General features: G+C 47.1%; 1 protein-coding gene and 1 long non-coding RNA gene across 14 annotated transcripts in view; one reads left to right on the plus strand and one right to left on the minus strand.

Annotated features, from left to right (window-relative positions):
- The window catches only part of GBF1 (golgi brefeldin A resistant guanine nucleotide exchange factor 1), a 121,833-nt gene extending 105,576 nt beyond the window's left edge, over positions 1-16,257 (plus strand). For 8 of the 12 annotated variants that reach the window (XM_020897849.2, XM_020897856.2, XM_020897853.2 and 5 more), the window contains 25 exons: positions 401-541; positions 862-950; positions 1,900-2,102; positions 3,361-3,484; positions 3,772-3,897; positions 4,167-4,249; positions 4,901-5,137; positions 5,420-5,513; positions 5,915-6,091; positions 6,419-6,483; positions 6,569-6,692; positions 6,885-6,956; positions 7,090-7,184; positions 7,418-7,571; positions 10,811-11,036; positions 11,544-11,704; positions 11,835-12,081; positions 12,204-12,409; positions 13,272-13,422; positions 13,519-13,649; positions 13,850-13,951; positions 14,209-14,322; positions 14,471-14,651; positions 14,804-14,932; positions 15,406-16,257. In XM_020897849.2, the coding sequence (XP_020753508.2) occupies positions 401-541; positions 862-950; positions 1,900-2,102; positions 3,361-3,484; positions 3,772-3,897; positions 4,167-4,249; positions 4,901-5,137; positions 5,420-5,513; positions 5,915-6,091; positions 6,419-6,483; positions 6,569-6,692; positions 6,885-6,956; positions 7,090-7,184; positions 7,418-7,571; positions 10,811-11,036; positions 11,544-11,704; positions 11,835-12,081; positions 12,204-12,409; positions 13,272-13,422; positions 13,519-13,649; positions 13,850-13,951; positions 14,209-14,322; positions 14,471-14,651; positions 14,804-14,932; positions 15,406-15,686 (3,713 nt within the window). In that variant the 3' untranslated portion in view covers positions 15,687-16,257. The remainder of the gene's footprint in view (positions 1-400; positions 542-861; positions 951-1,899; positions 2,103-3,360; positions 3,485-3,771; positions 3,898-4,166; positions 4,250-4,900; positions 5,138-5,419; positions 5,514-5,914; positions 6,092-6,418; positions 6,484-6,568; positions 6,693-6,884; positions 6,957-7,089; positions 7,185-7,417; positions 7,572-10,810; positions 11,037-11,543; positions 11,705-11,834; positions 12,082-12,203; positions 12,410-13,271; positions 13,423-13,518; positions 13,650-13,849; positions 13,952-14,208; positions 14,323-14,470; positions 14,652-14,803; positions 14,933-15,405) is intronic. The other 4 variants (XM_020897854.2, XM_070470072.1, XM_020897861.2 and 1 more) reach the window with 1 other exon arrangement.
- LOC139035960 (uncharacterized) lies at positions 187-21,276 on the minus strand. Of its 2 annotated transcripts, none has more exons than XR_011488610.1 (5): positions 20,750-21,276; positions 19,853-19,973; positions 19,337-19,517; positions 16,971-17,086; positions 187-587 (listed from the first exon to the last, which is right to left on the minus strand). It is a non-coding gene; the product is annotated as an uncharacterized lncRNA (long non-coding RNA). The 2 variants fall into 2 exon arrangements; XR_011488611.1 differs by having other exon boundaries at positions 19,853-20,481.
- Positions 21,277-21,300: the final 24 nt, after the last annotated feature.

The raw sequence follows: 21,300 nt of genomic DNA on the forward strand, positions 1-21,300 counted from the left end.
TTATTTCTTTATGGGGAGAAAAGAGAATTTAGATTAAAGGATATAGGACTTAGCGTCCTTAAAGTTCCAGGCTTTAAGGAAGCTTTTCCTACTTCTCCTCCTTTCCTTTTCCTACTACCAGTAACTGCCTCAACTCTAATTGATCTTCTCTAACTTTTCCTTGAGATTGAGGTGCAGAAGATCAAGGAAAGTGACTCAGTAATCTCTTTATTAAACTATAGAATCTAATGCTTAACTCATGTGGGATAGTGAATACTTATTTGGGCTTGGGTTTATCCTGTCAGGACTGGTGACCTGTGTGGGAACATGCAGATCTCCTTTGCCTGAGACTCGATTCTCCTGAAGCTCTTCTTGGCTTCCTACAGCACCAGTCTTCACTTAGCTTCTTCTCTCTCACCAGCCGAGAGAGCAGCCAGTGATGGGAAGGCTACAGGCATGGCCCCAGACATCGCAGGCCTGAATCTGCCAGGTGGAGGGCGGCTGCCAGCAGAACATGGGAAACCAGGATGCAGTGATCTGGAGGAAGCTGGTGACTCTGGGGGTGTGTACTGGGTGTCCATCTTCCTCAGCCCCCTCAGCTGGAAGGCCTGTTGGAGAACAGAGGGGATGGTAGCAGAAACCCCTGAGGGCAGTACCCAAACGAACTTGGCCACTCACCTTGGCTCCAGACTCAGACAGAGGAAGGAGAACATTGGGAACCCTAGAAAATAGGACTTCTAGGGATGTGAAAGACTGATAAACACAAGAAACTTTCTGAGGCATCCTTCTTTTCACTAGAGGGTATATCAGCATCCTTCTAAAAGTCATTATCCTGGTAAAAGAGGTCTTACTAGTGTTTCCCTCTTTCCCTCCCATTCCTAGCTGACAAAAAGTTTACCCAGAAGCCACCTCGATTTTCCTGTCTCCTGCCAGATCCACGGGAGTTGACTGAAATTAAAAACAAAAAGAAGGTACATATAGATATCCCCAGAACTCAATCTACCCGCTCTGACTGGGTGGTCTCTGTGGGGTTCTGTCTCAGAGAACAAGGGAGAGTTTCAGATCACTGACCAGTTTCCTACAGCTAATTTTTGTGTTTGTTGGGACTTCAGCAGCCCCCCCAGTCTCCTTTGTAGCCCTTTCCTTACTCCTAAGCCATGTAATCAAGACCACCTAGTGTGTGCTCCTGGGCAAATGCTGCCCTCACTGAGAGTCAAGTGTTACTTGTGGTGACAGGAGTCCTGGGGAACTGGTATCCTGTGGGTCACTGAAGGTTATTGGTCATCTGGGGCTTTGGGGTGATCATTGGCAATAAAAGGGAATTGACATTTATTCTGGTGCTTTTAGTAAAGTTCAAATAACTGTGCTTTGTGGTTTTTTTTAACACAAAGAAAACCTATTTAACCCTTCTTCATCTTAAGGCCAGCCTATATGACTTTGGTTTATGTGTGCCCTTGATTGCAGAACTGTGAATAGACAGTCAAAAAGTTATCGTCACAGTTAGTTTGCCTTGTCTTTCAAACTCCAGGGCTTAAGAGCTAGGAACCCAAAGGAAGGGGAATCTGTAAAGAAAGACTAGAATCAGTTAGTTTGTAAACAGATAACTAGGGATGGCTGTAAAACTGAAAAGAAAACCTTCTCTAGTCTCTTTCTTCTACTTTTTTCCCCTGATTCTCAGGTTGGAGGAGAGTGCTCTGCATTTTTAGCACTCAGAAAAGGAGTAAGAAGGAGTACCTCAGCCAGTTCTGCATAAACAATGGAGATTGGGGAAATCTAAGGGCCAGTATGATGCAGCCTTAGTTTTGGAGAGCTGTGTCCTAAGAATCCATTAGGTGACCAGCTGTGGACCCTGATGGAGGCCTGGTCTTGTCTGGTTTAGGGACAGAGCAGCTTTTGACACCTCCTGTATTTCTCCTTCAGCTGCTGATCACTGGCACAGAGCAGTTCAACCAGAAACCAAAAAAGGGGATCCAGTTTTTGCAGGAGAAAGGTCTCCTTACCATCCCAATGGATAACACAGAGGTAGCCCAATGGCTGCGAGAGAACCCTCGACTGGACAAGAAAATGATTGGAGAGTTTGTGAGTGACCGCAAAAACATTGACTTGCTGGAGAGCTTTGTGAGGTGAGGAAACTGTAAGAAACGTGTAGTTGGGGGACAGACAGTTCAAAACAGTACCAGTCAGTTCCTCCTGATAACCCAGGTCACACGCTCTTCCTCTTCCCAATATTGATATCTGTTGAGTTTAAAAGAGTCTCCAGCAAGAAAGCTGAAGGGGCCAACCCACTCTACAAAGAGAACATTGCAAAGGGGTGGAGCAGGGTTCCTGAGCACAGGGAAGGTTCAGGGTTCCAGAATAAAATTTCTAGGCAGGAGCACTCTGATATGAAAAGTACTAAGGTTCAGTTCAGTTCAGTTCAGTCACTTAGTCGTGTCCGACTCTTTGCAACCCCATGAACCACAGCACGCCAGGCCTCCCTGTCCATTACCAACTCCTGGAGTCTACCCAAACCCATGTCCATCGAGTTGATGATGCCATCCAACCATCTCATCTTCTGTCATCCCCTTTTCCTCCTGCCCTCAATCTTTCCCAGCATCAGGGTCTTTTCAAATGAGTCAGCTCTTCACATCAGGTGGCCAAAGTATTGGAGTTTCAGCTTGAACATCAATCCTTCCAATGAACACCCAGGACTGATCTCCTTGAGGATGGACTGGTTGGTTCTCCTTGCAGTCCAAGGGACTCTCAAGAGTCTTCTCCAACACCACAGTTCAAAAGCATCAATTCTTCGGTGCTCAGCTTTCTTTATAGTCCAACTCTCACATCCATACATGACCACTGGAAAAACCAGAGCCTTGACTAGATGGACCTTTGTTGGCAAAGTAATGTCTCTGCTTTTTAATATGCTGTCTAGATTGGTCATAACTTTCCTTCCAAGGAGTGTCTTTTCAATTTCATGGCTGCAGTCACCATCTGCAGTGATTTTGGAGCCCAGAAAAATAAAGTCAGCCATTGTTTCCACTGTTTCTCCATCTATTTGCCATGAAGTGATGGGACCAGATGCCATGATCTTAGTTTTCTGAATGTTGAGCTTTAAGCCAACTTTTTCACTCTCCTCTTTCACTTTCATCAAGAGGCTCTTTCGTTGTTCTTCACTTTCTGCCATAAGGGTGGTGTCATCTGCATATCTGAGGTTATTGATATTTCTCCCAGCAGTGGTTTCAAATTCTGATTCAGTGTTAAAGATGTCCAGGATATACCTCCCCTTTGCCAGCAGTCTCTTCTGTTCCAATATGAGAAGCTTACGGGGACTATAGCTATAGATCACCCAACATTTGTAACTTATATATCTTAAGTCTTTCATCCTTCTTTCTTTCCCTGTAGCACCTTCAGCTTTCAGGGTCTGCGACTGGATGAAGCTCTCCGGCTCTATCTGGAAGCCTTCCGCTTGCCTGGGGAAGCACCGGTCATACAGAGGTTGCTAGAGGCATTCACAGAACATTGGAGGGTGAGTTTGAGTGGCAGGGGCTGAGTCTAGCATCCCAAATTAATTTGACTAAGGGTTTCTGTGGCTTCAACTGAAAGACCCAGTTTCTGTCTCCTAAGAAGGCTGAGAACAGCATCAGTGAGCTTTCCCATAGAGGGGATGCCAACTTCCATCAAGGAGTTGGCAAGAGATGGGTCAGTTTCTGGCTGGTACCTTCCATCTGTCTCAGCATTGATCAGTAGGTTGGCAGTGAGGGTTTGATTGGCCAGAGAAGAGCATTGACATAGGCGGGGTCTTTGCTTTTTCAGAATTGTAATGGCTCCCCATTTGCCAATAGCGATGCCTGCTTTGCCCTGGCCTATGCTGTCATCATGCTTAATACTGACCAGCACAATCACAATGTTCGCAAACAGAATGCGCCCATGACCCTAGAGGTAAGATTGAATCCCAGCCGCGGCAGAGCAGTTCCAGCACAGCTTTGGAGGTAGCAGGGAGGATGTGGGATTTCCAGTGGGCACAGTGGACACGGTTTTGTCCAAGCGAGTCAGGGAGGGCTGGCCAGTACAGAAGAGGAACTGAGGAAAGGAAGTGGATTCTTTGACTTACTGTTTCCTAAGTCCTGTTTACCACAGACCCAGGAGTTCTTTGAGTGGGGCTTCAGCATTGACACGTGGTAGGGTAAATCTTACTGCCCTGTCTCTAGGAGTTTCGCAAAAATCTAAAAGGTGTGAATGGAGGCAAGGACTTTGAGCAAGACATCCTGGAGGACATGTACCATGCCATCAAGTGAGTATGTGTAGAGAATGGTGTAACATCTCTGCTAAGGAAGACGCACACTGCTTCCTTTTCCAAATGTTGGAGTCACATCAGTCTGCAGTGACTCACATGCCCTGGATTTAGCTTCGTACTTTAGCTGGGCAGCCCCATCTCCCCCAACTCATTTATTTATTAAAGAAGCTGAACAGTGCTGCAACTGAAGAACCCTGAGGCAGGATTCAAACTGCCCCTGCTGAGTGGAGGGGGCATCATCGCCCTGTTTTCTGAATCCACAGCAGTTAGATTTTCCTGTCTAGCTCAAAAGATGCGTTAGGATGGGGGTAGTAGAGAACCCAAAATGGGTGCTAGAGGGTGAGGTTTGGGACACTTAGATTTTTACTGTAAACCAGAAAAAGTAGAATTGTTCATTCTGTCATACCCAGAAAGAATATGAGATCTTACTGTAGAACTGAAGGCCCACTTAGACACAGGGCTTGGAGATTATGAGATGCTTCCTTTCTTTCTCCCTGACAGGCGGGTGGACAGGGAAGCAGACCACGAAGCTGCAGTTTTGATGACGTCTCATTGGTGAAAGTGCTAGTTATGGGCAAAGCCCCTTGTCCTAGGTGTAACCAGTCAGTTCAGAGCAGTGCACTTATTCCTTTTGTTACCTCCTGACAGGAATGAGGAAATTGTGATGCCTGAAGAGCAGACAGGCTTGGTCCGGGAGAATTATGTGTGGAATGTGCTGCTTCATCGAGGTGCCACCCCAGAGGGCATATTCCTACGTGTGCCTGCTGGCAGCTATGATCTTGACCTCTTCACCATGACCTGGGGCCCCACTATTGCTGCTCTCTCTTATGTTTTTGACAAAAGCCTTGAGGAGACAATCATCCAAAAAGCCATCTCAGGCTTCAGGTAGCCAGGATTTGACTTTGATCTTAATCTTCTTCCACCTTTCTGAGTTAACATGATTGCCTCCATGCCTCTCTGACTCCTACTCTTATTTTCCTTAGAATGGGGTTCCTCCTGAGTTTCTGGAGGGAGACTGAAGCTTGGGAAAGCTCAGTCTTAAACAGACTCAAGAGTAAAAGGTTTCTTCCTGAGATTGATTAGGGAAGAATCCCAAGCAAGCCTCCTTGAGGACTTGGAAGGGCTGCCTGGCCTTTCAGTGACTGTATCTGGTATGTGACATTACAGGAAGTGCGCCATGATCTCCGCCCACTATGGCCTCAGTGATGTGTTTGACAATCTCATCATCTCTCTATGCAAATTCACAGCTCTCAGCAGTGAGGTGAGCAGTGACAGGAACTGTGTTCTTGGCATTCCAAAGGAAGACCTCTCTCCCTTTGCCATAGATCTACCCTTATCTGTGGAGCTGATTCCCTTCAGCATACTCTCTCACTCAGCCAGACTACAGAAGAGCTTAGGCCATTTCTGTCTGACATACCCTGCAATGAGAATAGCATTACTTCGTATAAAAAAAAAAAAATAGCATTACTTCGTATAATGGGGATGAGAGAAGAGACACAGTAGTGGAGAAGGCCTTACCCAGGTTAGCCCTTCTCCCCAACATTATGGGAGATTGAAGCAGAAATAGCAGAAGGACTCTTAGGAACCATAGGTACAGGCCAAAGAGAATCTCCTTTCAATTTATTTGCCAGGCTCTAAGCCTCTTCTCATCTTCTTTTCCAGTCTATTGAGAACCTGCCCACTGTGTTTGGAAGCAACCCTAAGGCCCACATTGCAGCCAAGACGGTGTTCCATTTGGCCCACCGTCATGGTGACATCCTGCGAGAGGGCTGGAAGAATATCATGGAGGCCATGTTGCAACTCTTCCGAGCCCAACTGCTACCCAAGGCTATGGTAGAGGTAATTCTTGGTAGGAGACTAATCGACAATAACGAGGCAAGAGCTCCAAGATTATGTACTGTTTTTAGAAATGGTTGAGAATAGTACTGGGCCTGATGCATGTTGAAACTTACCAGGAACGCCTCGAATGTAAGACCACAGATCTTCAGCCAAGGGGATAGATATGAAGGAAGGCTGGTAGAAGTCATTGCCAGTCACCAATTGGAGGGGACCCTGTCAGTTGTGGAGGGCAGAGGGCAACAGGAAGAAAGCCAGAAAACTTTACTCAGAGGACTAGGAAATGCAAAAGGCATGTGGAAAGAAATTATTCTTGACCTGATTTTCCAGGTAGAAGACTTTGTGGATCCCAATGGCAAGATCTCTTTACAGCGGGAAGAGACACCATCGAACCGGTGAGGGCAGATCAGAGGCTAGAGACTTAGGGGAGGGAGGATTAGAACTTTAGAGCTCACTAGAGCTTGTACCCTCTTTCTCCAGAGGAGAGTCAACAGTGCTGAGCTTTGTGAGCTGGCTGACACTAAGTGGTACTGAGCAGTCTAGTGTGCGGGGCCCATCCACTGAGAACCAAGAGGCCAAGAGAATGGCTTTGGACTGTATCAAGGTAATTGACCCTTCTCACCCCTGGTGAACAAGCCTAGACCCTTCTCTACAAGATAAAACACTGCTATATGAACTGAAGACTAGGATCACTAGAGTTTGTGACCAGAGCTGACTCTTTCTGCCTTCTCTTCCTAGCTTCTTGGGAACATTCTCTTCCCTCTAGTCCTTATCATTAACCCTTGTGCCCCTCTAGCAATGTGACCCAGAAAAGATGATCACAGAAAGCAAATTCCTCCAGCTGGAGTCACTGCAGGAGCTCATGAAGGTACAGAGTGAAGAGGAAAGGGCTGGCTGGGTCTGGGAGGGGAGACAGAGATGTATGCCTCAGTCACTGTCAGGGCTGGGCTAGTGGCTGGCTTCTTCTCCATGCCTACTTTCCTACAATTATTCTCCTCCAGGCTCTGGTCTCAGTGACACCAGATGAAGAGACCTATGATGAAGAGGATGCTGCTTTCTGCCTGGAAATGCTGCTGAGGATTGTGCTAGAGAACAGGTAGCAGGCAGTCTTTAGGCAGGCCTCATACTGGACTTGTACCAAAGGGATAGAAGCCTGGACTCATCTTGCAGGGTGGACTCTAGGGACAAGAAGCACAGGAAGCTGCAGGCAGTGGAGGAGAAGCTTGCTCATTAGACCTGCGTTGAAGGGCCTAGCTTCAATCAGAAAAGAAGGCTTATTGCCTACTGGCCTCTTCAGCTGAGACTGTCCTCATCCCTTATGTTTCTCAGGGACCGTGTTGGCTGTGTGTGGCAGACTGTTCGAGACCATCTATACCACCTATGTGTCCAGGCCCAGGACTTCTGCTTCCTTGTGGAGCGGGCAGTGGTGGGGCTGCTGCGCCTAGCCATTCGGTTACTCCGGAGAGAAGAGATCAGTGGCCAGGTAAGCAGAGTGCAGCTGGGAGGGCAGAAAGGTATGTAAGGGGTAGAACCACAGTATTAGGTATGGATATGGCCTGAAACAGAGAGCTCATTTTATGCCCTATAGCGTGAGCCCAGTGATCTACACAGGGCTGGGGGGAGTCTTAACAGGTAGCATTGGAAGTGAGTCTGGAATGGCCTCAGGCATGAAGCCTGATACTCAGCATCTGTGCTCAGTAGGGTTGGATGGCTACTGCCTTGTGGCAGTGCCAACCCTGTACCTGATTTCCTAGTTCTCATGCTTAGGACCGTTGCCCAATTTATAAAAAGACAACCAGCATAGAAATAATAAGTGAGTTCTGCAAGATCAGGAGATATAAGATCAATACACAAAAATTAATCACATTTTTTAATACTAACAATGATCATATAGAAAATGAAACTATTTCAGATGTTTGAAATGAAATCAAATACTTAGCTATAGACCTAATAAAACATGTATATACTCTCTATGCTGAAAATTACAAAATGCTGATGAAAGATATTAAAGAAGACCCATATAAATGAGACATAGCATATGCATGGATTGAAAGAGTCAATGTAGTAAGGACATCATTTCTCCCTTAATTGATCTATTAGTTTAATGTAACTCTTATGAAAATCCCAGCAAGGTTTTTTTGTAGACATAAACAAGCTTATTCTAAGATTTACATGGAAAAGCACAGGCCCTAGAATAGCCAAAAAACATTTTGAGAAAAAAGGTGGGAAGGGTCACTCCATCTGATATTAAGGCTTATTATACAGCTACAGTAATCAACACTGTGGTATTTTTGGAGGGACAGACACATGGATCAGTGTAACAAGAGAAGCCAGAAATAGACCCACACAAAGAAACCTAACTAATTTTTTGACAAAGGTACAAAAACAATTCAGTATAGAAAGGATAGCCTTTTTAATTGCTGGAGCAATTGAAATCCATGGTTGGGGGTGAACCTAGACCTAAGCCTCATACCTTATAGAAAAGTTAACTCAAAATGAATCATAGATTTAAATGTAAAATGTAAAACTCTGAAACCTTTAGAAAGAAATACACGAGGATATCTTTGGGAGCTAGGCCAAGAGTTCTTAGACTTGACACCAAAAATACAATCCATAAAGGGAAAAACTGATAAATTAGACTCATCAATATGAAAAATTCGGCTCTATGAGAGCCCAATGTGGAAAGGATATAAAGACAAGGAGTGTTTGTTTTCAATCAAATACCTGAAAAAAAAATAATATCTAAAATGTAAAAGAACTCAAAACATAATAATAAAAAAAAAAATTAGAAAATGAGTGAAAGATATGAAAAAGATACACAGATGGAAGATAAGCACATGAAAAAGATTTAAGTGATGTTCAAATCATTAGCCAACAGGGAAACACAAAACCACAGTGAAATACCACTGCACACCTGTCAGAATGGCTAAAGTGAAAAATAGTGATAATACCAAATGCAGACAAGGATGTGGGTCTCTCATAAATTGCTGGTGGGAAGGTAAAACAATAGAGTCGTTTCTTATCAAACTAAACATGCAGTTACAACACAGTCCAGCAAGTGTGCTCTTGGGTGCTTATCCTAGAGAAATGAAACACACTTTTATAAAAACCTGTGCATGAATGTTCACAGAAGCTTTATTTGTAGTAGCCAAAACTAGAATCAGTCCAGATGGTTTTCAACATAAAGTGTAGTATATGCATACCATGGAATACTATTCAGCAACTAAAAGCAACAAACTATTGATACATAATTCCTTGGATGGTTCTCCAAAGAATTATGCTAAATGAAAAAAGCCAATCCCAAAAGGTTATATAGTGTATAATTCCATTTATATGACATTTTTGATTGACAGAGTTTTAAAAGTTGTGGACAGATGACCAGGGGCTAGGGATTGGGGCAAGAAAGAGTTCATGGAATTCTCCAGGCCAGAATACTGGAGTGGGTAGCCTTTCCCTTCTCCAGGGGATCTTCCCAACCCAGGGATCAAACCCAGGTCTCCCGCATTGCAAATGGATTCTTTATCAGCTAAGCCACAAGGGAAGCCCAACAACACTGGAGTGGGTAACCTATCCCTTCTCCAGGGGATCTTCCCAACCCAGGAATTGAACTGGGGTCTCCTGCATTTGCAGACGGATTCTTTTACCAGCTGAGCTATCAGAAAAGCCCAAGAAAGAGGCAAGTGTGGTTATAAAATAACAACACGAGGGATCCTGTGGTGCTGAAGCTATTCAGCATCTTGGCTCGTGGTGGAAACACAAACCTCCACGAGTTAAATTTAATTAAATTGTGTAGAACTTAATATACATATAAGTAAAACTGGGGAAATCTGAATAAGATTAGAGAATTCTATTAATGTCAGTATCCTGGTTAGGATAATACTATAGTTTTGCATAATGTTACTAATCTTTTCTTTTTCTCAGTTTTTTAAAACTTTTAATATTGATTTAACAGTTATAGATATCTATATAACTATATATCAATATAGTTATATTGATAACTATAGATTCATATGTAGTCTTTTATAATAAAGTGTTGGATATCAGGTAATTTATTAGATGCTGTACTGAAAGTGGCAAACAAAATGGTTGTAAGTGCATCAGTTGTTCACCTTTATGATGGCATGTCTGACTGGGAGCGGTGGCACCCTGACACTGACACTGCAAGAGAGTATTGTACTACATGCACATCAGTAGCCCTGGAAAAAATTAAAACTCTTTAGTATGGTTTCTACTGAATGTGTATTGCTTTTGTACCACTGTAAAGTCCAAAAAAATCTATGCCAAATCATCATAAGTTGGGGGCTGTCTGTACACATTCCCCATTTTACCCCAATGGTAACATTATGTAAAACGATAGTATAGTATCCTAACAGGATACTGACATTGATATAGTTTACTAATCTTACCAGATTTCTGCAGTTTTGGTTGTACTCATATGTGTATTAAGTTCTATGCAATTTAATCACTTGTGTAGATTTGTGTTTCCACCACTAGCAAAGATGCTGAAATAGTTCCACCACCACAGGATCCCTTGTGTTGCCCTTCTATAACTTGCCTCTTTCTTGCCCCCATCCCTAGCCCCTGGGCCGTCTGTCTACAGAGTACCCTAAGTTGGGTCTTAGCCGAACCATCCTCACTGGCCTAAGGAGACTGCTGGGGAAAGAGGCTAGACAAGATACTGTGTGCCCACTTTCTACTTCCTGCTCTCTACTCCTGCCCCAGGTACTGCTCTCCCTGCGCATTTTGTTACTAATGAAGCCCAGCGTGTTATCCCGAGTCAGTCACCAGGTAGCCTATGGGCTCCATGAACTCCTTAAGACCAACGCAGCCAATATCCACTCAGGCGATGACTGGGCCACCCTCTTCACACTGCTGGAGTGCATTGGCTCGGGTGTAAAGCCTCCAGCTGCCCTGCAGGCCACAGCCAGTGCCGACGCACCTGATGCTGGTAAGCCCTTTCCCAGGGAGATCCGCAGTGGCAGATAAACAGTCATGGCCCCAGTGGCTGAGACAGGAAAACAAAACGCAGGTTGTTGTGTTCATCAGATTAAATACCCTTGGCTCTGCCATCTGCTTCAGGGCTTCCTGTGCCCACTGGCCTCTCACCAGTACTACAGACTAACAGCATAAAGGCAAGCAGGCAGTGGAAAAGGCTGTGAGCCAGCTTCCTACTGTCCTGAGGACTATTTCCTCAGAAACTGTCCTCACGGCCATCTCCTCCCCAACAGCTGCTACTAGATGCCATCCAGAGCCCAAATCAGCCTGCTGCCCCATTTGGTCAAGAGAGCAGCTCTCCAGGCCATCCTTCAGCCCTCTGGTGACAGAGCTGAAACTAATCTAGACCCAGAGAAAAGAGAGACCAGGCTTCAGCACCTTTCTTCTGATAACTGAAATTATCCATCATCCCAACATCCCCATCGCCACCCTGACTCTGCCCCTTTCCCTGCTGTCTCAGGGGCTCAGTCAGATAGTGAACTCCCATCCTACCATCAAAATGATGTGAGCCTGGACCGGGGGTACACTTCTGACTCAGAGGTCTACACTGACCATGGCAGACCTGGCAAGATTCATCGATCAGCCACAGATGCTGATGTGGTCAACAGCGGTTGGTTAGTGGTGAGTGAGCATATGTGCAGCGGATGAGTCTTCCCTGCCTGGCCTGTGGAAAAGATTCCTGGTCTTTGAGAGGGCATCTAGGGGACGATCGAGGTGAATCCTGCATTCTGAGCTCTTCTGTACTCAACAGGTGGGGAAAGATGACATTGATAACTCCAAGCCAGGGCCTGGGCCCAGCCAGCCAGGTCCTTCACCCCTGGTCAATCAATACAGCCTAACAGTGGGGCTGGACCTCGGGCCACATGATACCAAGTCCCTGCTCAAGTGTGTGGAGTCACTGTCCTTCATCGTGCGTGACGCTGCCCACATCACACCTGACAACTTTGAGCTCTGTGTCAAGACTCTCCGCATCTTTGTGGAGGCCAGTCTAAATGGCGGTGGGTCACCTGATGAAGGGGCAGTTGGGGAGTAGCCATGTGAATTACGGGGCAAAGGTGGGGAAAGGCAGGCCATCCCTGCCCATAGATGTGAAATGTGATCTGGGTCTGGCCCTGCTCAGGGTGCAAGTCCCAGGAGAAACGTGGCAAGAGTCACAAATATGACAGCAAAGGGAACCGCTTCAAGAAAAAATCCAAGGAAGGCTCAATGCTTCGGCGGCCTCGAACCTCCAGCCAACATGCCACTCGGGGTGGGCACAGTGACGACGATGAGGATGAAGGTGTGCCGGCCAGCTACCATACGGTGTCTTTACAGGTCAGTCAGGACGTAAGTATGGCACCCTTTACTTCCTCTCCTTTCCCTGCACCTGACATCGGGAGTCTTGGTGGGTCCAGGGACAGCCAGGGCTAAGAGGAAGGGCCTGTTTTCCAGCCCAAGTCCTCGGCTAGCACCCCCAGTGTTTCCCTATCCAGGACTACTTGTAAGTCTTCATTTGCTTAATTTTTAAATTATAGTTTATTTTTTAAATAAATAATTCTAATGCACATAGTACAAAGTTCAAAAGGTACAAAAGGGTAAACAGATAAAAGTCGCATTCCATTCCTGTCCCTAGCTGCTAAGTTCTTACCAGAGGGAACCACTGCCACCAGTTTTTGTTTATCTTTCTGGTTATTCTGTTGTCTATTCAAAATGTACAAAGTTTATTTTATGAGCAGACTTTATATCACTAAATAAATAGAGAACTAATTGCTTTAAATAGAATCACCTTAGAAAAATGATGAAAACAAAAATTACATCTGTCCAAACATTACTGCCTGTCAAAGCCTCTGAGCCTGAGATTTACCATTTTTAAAATGAGATTAACGAATATGAGGCTTTATTTGTCATCAGAAAGGGTAAAAGAGAAGTGAAAAGAACGTGCCTTTCTCACTGTGTAATTGTGTTATTAAATTCTTAGTGCACACACCTCAAGTTGCTGCTACTGGGAATAATACCTACCTTTGGAAAACACTGGTCAGGACTAGGACACCCAGCTCACAAAGTTGAAGAGAGTGGTGAGAGGAGTGTGGTGCGATCAGTACTAGGGGCTCCCTTGAGGACTCAAGTCAGGGACAGTGGGAGTGGGCTGTTGAGGAGGGGGTCCAGCAGACGTAACCCCATTTATGTCCTGCCCCTCCTGTGATCCCAGTTGCTAGATCTGATGCACACTCTGCACACAAGGGCAGCCTCTATCTACAGCTCATGGGCGGAGGAGCAGCGCCACCTGGAGACAGGCGGCCGGAAGATTGAAGCTGATTCACGTACCCTCTGGGCTCACTGCTGGTGCCCTTTACTGCAGGGTAAACCTCGGGGGAGCGGGGGCAGAGGTGGAGCTGGTGCTTAGGAAGTACCGAGATCTGGATACCTGAAGGATCTGAGCCTGTTCTTGTTCTCAGGCATTGCCTGCCTATGCTGTGATGCCCGGCGGCAGGTGAGGATGCAGGCACTGACCTATCTGCAGCGAGCACTGCTGGTACATGATCTGCAGAAGTTAGATGCTCTGGAATGGGAATCCTGTTTTAACAAGGTAGGCCTTCTCTCTGGTCTTAAGGTAAAGGGAAAATCCTAAAGACAGGGATCCCCTGGCAGCCTGAAGAGCCGCTAATGTCAATCCTCAGTTGATTATACCTTCCCTCCTGCTCTGTTCCCACCCTCCCCAACCCACGGTCAGGTGGGCAAGGCGTCCACCTGACCCCTCTGGAGAAATGTTGACTCTTTACCCTCCAGGTGCTGTTTCCTCTACTGACCAAGCTCTTGGAGAACATCAGCCCTGCAGATGTGGGTGGGATGGAAGAGACCCGGATGAGGGCTTCTACTCTGCTCTCTAAGGTACTGTCACCACCCTACTCCCACCCACTGTCTCCATACCTGCCACTTCAGCAGCCTGGGAGGACCAAGAGATATAGTGTAGGCGCTTATGACCCCCAGCTGTAGAGACTCAGCAAGACCCCGGAGGATTTTGGAATTCAGAGGAGTCTCTGATCCAGGATTCCCATGAAAGATAGAGAAGTCTTGCCTCCTACCCATGGAGAGTGGTGCAGAAGGCTCCCACCCTCCTCTCAGCTGAAAGGGGCTGGGGGCCATAGGTCTTTCTGCAGCACCTGTCTCCACTTCTGTCGCTGTCCACCTTTGCGGCCCTCTGGCTGACCATCCTGGACTTCATGGACAAGTACATGCATGCAGGCTCCAGTGACTTACTGGTACGTTCTGCCTCAGGCCAGCGCCGCTGCCTATGTCCTCTCCTAACTTCTGGGAAGACTTGCTGTTTCCCCCTTGGTGGCTATCTCCTCCTTACCATAGTCCCCCATGTCTCTTTTCCCATTCTTACGGTCCCACTGCCATCTGCAGTCAGAAGCCATTCCAGAGTCTCTGAAGAACATGCTCCTGGTGATGGACACAGCAGAGATTTTCCACAGTGCAGATGCCCGAGGAGGCAGCCCCTCAGCCCTCTGGGAGATCACCTGGGAGCGCATAGACTGTTTCCTGCCCCACCTGCGAGATGAGCTCTTCAAGCAGACTGTCATCCAGGGTAGGGGGCTCCAACCAACTTCATCAGAGAGAGCCTGGAGCTAATAACTAGTTCTCTGTGCCCTGGGTTAGGTGGGAAGTCTAGTAGGTAACCAAGACTCTACTTGAGAGGAAGCACTGAGAGCTGCCATCTGGACTCTCTACCCTCCCCAGACCCTGTGCCCATGGAGCCTCATGCCCCAAAACCGCTGGCCTCAGCACACCTGACTCCTGCTGCTGGTGACACTAGGACACCTGGCCATCCACCTCCCCCAGAAATGCCCTCTGAGCTGGGGACCTGTGGTGAGTCCCTCTGAGTGAGCTTGCTGGATGTCAAGGCCTAAGAGGAGGCCCAGAGTACTTTATGACTGCTGCTGAGCACGGGCAGTGAGCCAGGGGAAGGAAGGAACCACAGGATTCCCGCTCACTTGCTCTTCCCATGGGCGATTGCAGGGCTAGGTCTGATGAGCTAGCTGCCTGGGATTTCTAGGCTTCAGAGAAGAAGGCTGGATTGGGAACTTGGGATGAAGAGGCAGAGGCGCCCTTCAGGGATGCTAGTAAAAAGCAGACCAAAATTAATCTGACTGGAGGTACAACAGTGGGGGGAGTGGGTAGGTATGAGGGAACTGGACACTGGAATAAGTTTCAAGCAGAGAATCTCAACTATGTAGACTGGGAGGAGTCATTTTCTCACAGGAATGGGGAGGAGCAGAAGTGTGGTAAACCAGCTGCGGACTGTAAGGGAGTTTGACTGCAGCCACCTTGCTTTCCTCTAGACTTTGAGAAGCCTGAGGGCCCCCGACCGGCTAACAGCAGTTCTACTGGATCACCAGTGGCGTCCAGCCCCAGCAGGCTGAGCCCCACCCCAGATGGGCCTCCACCGCTGGCTCAGTCCCCACTGATCCTGCAGCCCTTGGCCTCCCCACTGCAGGTGGGCGTGCCCCCCATGACTCTGCCCATCATCCTCAATCCCGCTCTCATTGAGGCCACCTCACCTGTGCCCCTCCTGGCCACACCTCGACCCACAGACCCCATGCCCACCTCCGAGGTCAACTAAGGCAGGCCCCTCAGCTCTCAGGACCAGTACCTCCTAGCAGGCTGTCCCTGGCCCCCCTCTCAGCTGTACCAAGGGCCACAGACTCTTCAGTCCCACGCCAAGTGGCTATCACTGCTTTTTGGATGGGGACGGGAAATAGAACTTTTATGGCCCCTCCTAGGACTCACAGTTAGTCTGTGGGACCTTCCTCCTCTGCTCTCCATTCCTGGGAGTCCAACCTGAGAGCACACTCAGGTATCACCTGCAGCCTGGCAGCTCCGGGGAGGGAGGCATCACTGTACCAGCCCTGCAGTGCCTGCCCTTGTGCCCCTCCTGCCTGTGTCAGGCATCGAGAGCCAAGTCAACCACTCTGCACTTTGTTTCCCTCTCCCAGCCCCAATCCCACTAGCCCTGGACCACCACCTCTAGTTTTTCCTCTTTTATTAATTAGTTGGTCAGTTTGGAGAGTTGATTTGCGCCATAGAGTGTGGGCAGGTGGGACTGGAGAGGACTGCCCACAGGAGCATGTACATATGGAAAAACAGGAAAACAATGGACTTTTTATGATGTAATAAATGTCTTAGTACCAACATCATGGCCTTTTCCTCTGGTTTCCTTCTTGAGCTTGTGGGTACCATGTTTTGGGATACGTAGGCCCTCACATGAACAGAAATGAGGCCGAGCCTACCAACCATGGTCATGCTGCTGCCACCCCACCGCCACTACCACCACCATCAGAGCAGTGCTTCCTTGTCACCAGGGATGTGCCAGGGGTTGACAGTTCTCTTCCATAACTGCTCCAGTGGAGATAACTGTGATAACCCAGGCGGGGTCAAAGGGCAGGTGAGCCAGGGCTGAGCTGTCATTACTCAGAAGGCTTCCCTCAGTTGTGCCTCACAGTCCAGCCACACATGGAGTCCATGGGTCTTGGGGGTGGGAGGCTGCCTTGCCCACAGCTGTGAGCTTGTGTTTCTGGACACGGCATTCATTCTGGCCCATAACTGAGCAGGGGAATATTTTTCCCATCCCATAGCCTCCAAACAGTCCAGTCACTGAAGTGTGATTGGAGAAATCCTTCCCTTTTTTCCCTTTGCATCAGGATAAGACAAGAGGGAGTGTGCGTGGGGCAGGCAGCATGGCTTCTGCAGGGCTGAGCTACTGTGGGTGGGATGCAGAATGCTATTAAGCCTTCCCAAGTGAAGCATCTCCCATCATCTTGACTTCCTCCTCCACCATAGTCCCTTCCACCAAAGGGCGGAGAGTAGTACCAGTGGTCCTCCCTCCTGGACACTTAAGGGTGCTCACCTCTTCATTGGGCCCAGCTGTCTCTGTGATCATTCAGCCTCTCAGGCTCCCCTTTGCTCAGCACAGCCACGTGGATGGTGTCTGGATGTCTGTCAGTGCCTCCCTTGGGTGCACCGCTGTGGAAATGGAAACAACCGGATGTGGAACAATATTAACAGGAGTCCAGCAGCTCCTACACTAGTTTCTCCCACTTCCCTTCCTTCTGCAAATAATCCAGACCATGCCTGCTTTCCACACTAACCTGAAACCTTGCCCCTGGGAAAATTATGAGTAAGACTGAACGCCTCACCTGCTTTTTTCCATATGGGTGCAGAAAAGCCTGGATCTACAATCAGGTAGACACTTGGGCCATTGGCTTTGACTCTAACATCTCTGTTCTCCTTTCTGAGCCCCACAGCTCTGCTGTGGGGAAAACGTGAGGGAAACAACATAGACTAACATAGAAATCTAAAGTCTATCCTGTGAACAAAAGAATATGAAAAGTCTGTAGCCCTTGGTCTGAAATATTAGGAAAGAAGCTGGGGTGATTGCAAACTGAACCCCACCCCACTGGCAAGCAAAGGAAAACTTGTCAAAAGTCTCATTCTGGTATAGAAAAATCAGCTGATATATAACCTGACTTGTATTGTTAACAGTGTTGTCAGGCAAAGGAAACTACAAGAAGATCTAATACTTAGGCCTTAATTCTGACCAAGAAAGAATGGCTAATGATATGGAAGTGACAAAACTTGTGGGAAAATAGTATAATCTGGAAGGAAATGCTGGTCTTAACAGTGTCTCCTATAAGAACTCTAGGATAGCAGGTTTCAAAAAGCCCAGAGGCCTGAGATCCTAACAAGGAGACGTGACATTGTTGGAACACCAGTGTATGTCAATATTAAGTGCACTGCTTACCCAACCTTGTAGAAATATTAACTCCTCTCCTAGATGAAGCAGCAGGTTCAGAGAGGCCATATTCCTGGGAAGTTAGGGAGCTGAGATTCAAACCCAGGTCTGTTTTCACTCTAAACCGCATGGTCTTTCCCATGACACTTTCCCAATTCAAAAGTAGTGATGGTGGTGTAGAAACTCATTTTTCTGTAGTTTCTCATGCGGAAATAAAAGGTCGAGTACCGAAGTAATAATTACATGGTGAGCTAAGACTTCACTAGAAAACTGGGAAAGGGGGGCAGGGATAAATGAGTTTGGATTAATAGATACACACTGTGTGTGTGCATGCGTGCTCAGTTGTGTCCAGCTCTTTGTGACCCTGTGGACTATATAGCCCACCAGGCTCCTCTGTCCATGGGATTTTTCAGGCAAGAATATTGAAGTGGGTTGCCATTTCTTCCTCCAAGGGATTTTCCCAACACTGGGATCGAACTGGTGTCTCTTACATCTCCCGCATTGGCAGGCAGATTCTTTACCACTGAGCCACCTGGGAAGCCCATAACAGATACACATTACTACATATAAAATAGATCAACTATATTCAATATCTAGTAATAAACTATAAGGGAAAATAATCTGAAAAAAATATGTGTGTGTGTGTGTATGTTGTTCAGTCACTCAGTCATGTCTGACTCTGTAACCCCAGGGACTGCAGCCCACCAGGCTTCTCTGTCCATGGGATTTCCCAGGCAAGGATACTGGAGTGGGTTGCTGTTTACTTCTCCGTGTGTGTGTGTGTATCACTTTGCTGCATACTTGAAACTAACACAACATTGTAAACCAACTATACATCAATAAAAGGGGACTTCCCTGGTGGCCCAGTGGCTGAGACTCTGCACTCCCAAGGGACCCCGGTTTGATCCCTGGTCAGGGAACTAGATCCCATATGCTGCAATTAGGAATTTGCATGCCATAACTAAAGATCCTGCACGCCACAACTAAGACCCAACATAGCCAAATAATATTTTTTAGAAACTATAATTAATAAAAGAAAAACAGGAAAAAACAAACATAACCAAGAATAAATGTGAATTTTCTGAGCACATAAGAGTGATATCAGAACTTCCCTGGAGATCCAGTGGTTAGGACTCCACATTTCTACTGCAGGGGGCATGGGTTCCATCTCTGCTTGGGGAACTAAGATCCCACAAGCCCCATGGAGCAGCCAAAAAAAAAAAAAAAAGAATGACATCAGAGGGGACAAATTACAGAGTTAGTAATAATGGGCACACACTTCCCCATTACCCCGCCCCCCCCCCACAATAAATGCTAGGAACAATAAAGTATGTGGCTTTTCAAGCCCTTGGGTATTCACCTGTGTTCAGGGCTCACTGGGAAACTGTGGTTGTGAGAAAACAAGAACCCTAGGCTTCAGCTGAGAAGGAGCTTTAATTCAACTAAATAGTTCACCACCCCCTCCGTGAAATGCTCTTCACCTCACTGAGACACAGGTTTTTCTTGGTTCTCCTCTGCCTCACCGACCATGTCTTTTCAATTTCCTCTTTTGGTTCCTCCTCATCTCCACAGCTTCTCAACATCAGAATGTCCCAGGGTGTAGTGCTTGTCAACTCCTTTTCTCTACATTCAATCGTGGGGTGATGGTGACCACTGTCAAAACTTCAAATACCATCCATTACACTGACTTAATGTACAATTGCCCCTCATCTTCTCCAGGTTCTTATATCAACACCCCTCCCCAACATCCCACACCCAATTCCTCAGCAAGTTTTATTGCCCCTGACTTTCAAATCTATCTAGAATATGACCATTTCTCCCACTCTTTCCACTCCCACACAAGTCTAAAGTCTCACAATGGGGTAGGAAGACCTGCTTTGCTTTAGACAAGTTTAGGGTAAAGAGCTTTACGCTAGAGTTAAGAGACTGGGTGTGATTCTCTCTCTGTCCCTTTCAAGCCATGTATTTGGTTGTGTTACTTCACCTCTGAGTCTTACCTTTATCAGTTTACCCTGTGGCTCATCTGCCAATGCAGGAGATGCAAGAGACTCTGTTTCAATCCCTGGGTTGAGAAGATCCTCTGGAGAAGGAAATGGCAATCCACTCCAGTATTCTTGCCTGGAAAATTTCATGGACAGAGGTACAGTCCTGTCAGGCTATAGTCCATGGGGTTGCAAAGAGTCGGAGATCACTGTGCAACTGAGCACACACACATCTTCACATAGTATCTGGCACATTCAATTTGCAGGCAAGATGAAGAGGGGGAAGGGACAGGAAATTACCCAAATCAAGGGCCACAATAGTCTCCCTTTATGCAGAGCTATGCAGGCCTCTAATTCCATTATTAAGGTCAGGGGCAAGTTGCAGGCAAGATTTGAAACAGTCAGTGTTCTACCATGGTGAGCCTAAGGGAGGACGCCTCCAAAAATGGAGATTACTCATGGCACCTCCTAAAAAGAAATTCTACCAACCAGGAATGTCCAGCCCCAGAGGACAGTACTTTGTGAAAATCTGTACTGACCTTGCTGTCACTAGAAGTGTCTAAGTAGGGACTTCCCTGTGGTCCAGTGGCTAAGACTTCACACTCCCAATGCAGAGGGCCCAGGTTCCATCCCTGGTCAGGGAACTAGACACAGTGAAGACAGCAGATCTCAACAAAGATCTCAACTAAGACCCAGTGCAGCCAAATATACATACATATATATATATATATATATATATATATATATATATATATATATATCTCGTTAAAGTAAACGGACATTGGAAACTATATAAAAAGCCGATTTCTTACATCAAAGGCATTTGAACTATTAATTTTGGATTACTTTTCAACTCTAATATTCCAAACTTCCGTGATCGATGAGCAAGGCCTGAGTCTCCCAGATAAATACCTCCTTTCCCTTATCCTCGGAAGACCTCCTGAGCTCAGGTCTGAAAGTCTGGCCAGCTGTTAACCTGCCATTTACGGAACAAGTTTCAGGTCCAGACACTCTCTTCCCGGGAAGACTGAGAGGATTATGGAGTCTCCTTGAGGCTCCAGAGGGGCCACCAGATGGCACTCTAGAACCTACTGCAAGATCAACTTCCTTCCTCTTCCTCCAAGTCCTCCCGGCAACCGGGCCCCGCTCCGGGCGGGGGACCAGAGGGCTGAGACATATCAGCTTCCCCCTGGGGTTCCCCGACTTCAGAGGTGGCCGAGCATTAGGCGTAGCATAAAACTGAGTAGCAGCAGACGCTGCGAGCCGGCCTGGAAAGGCCTGGGTGTGAGGAGACCGGAGCTAGGTCCCTCGGCTGGGGAATGGCGCTCGGTCAGCGGATCCCGCAGCGGGTTGGTCCCCAGATCAGAGCTAGTGCCAGTCTGAGGGTCATTCTCACTCTGGCTTCCAGAGCAGCACAAACATTTCTCCTCCAAGGGGCGCCCCTGAGTCACTCCCAATTGGTT

Source organism: Odocoileus virginianus, chromosome 7, assembly GCF_023699985.2.
Source record: "Odocoileus virginianus isolate 20LAN1187 ecotype Illinois chromosome 7, Ovbor_1.2, whole genome shotgun sequence".
In the NCBI taxonomy this organism is placed as follows: Eukaryota; Metazoa; Chordata; class Mammalia; order Artiodactyla; family Cervidae; genus Odocoileus; species Odocoileus virginianus.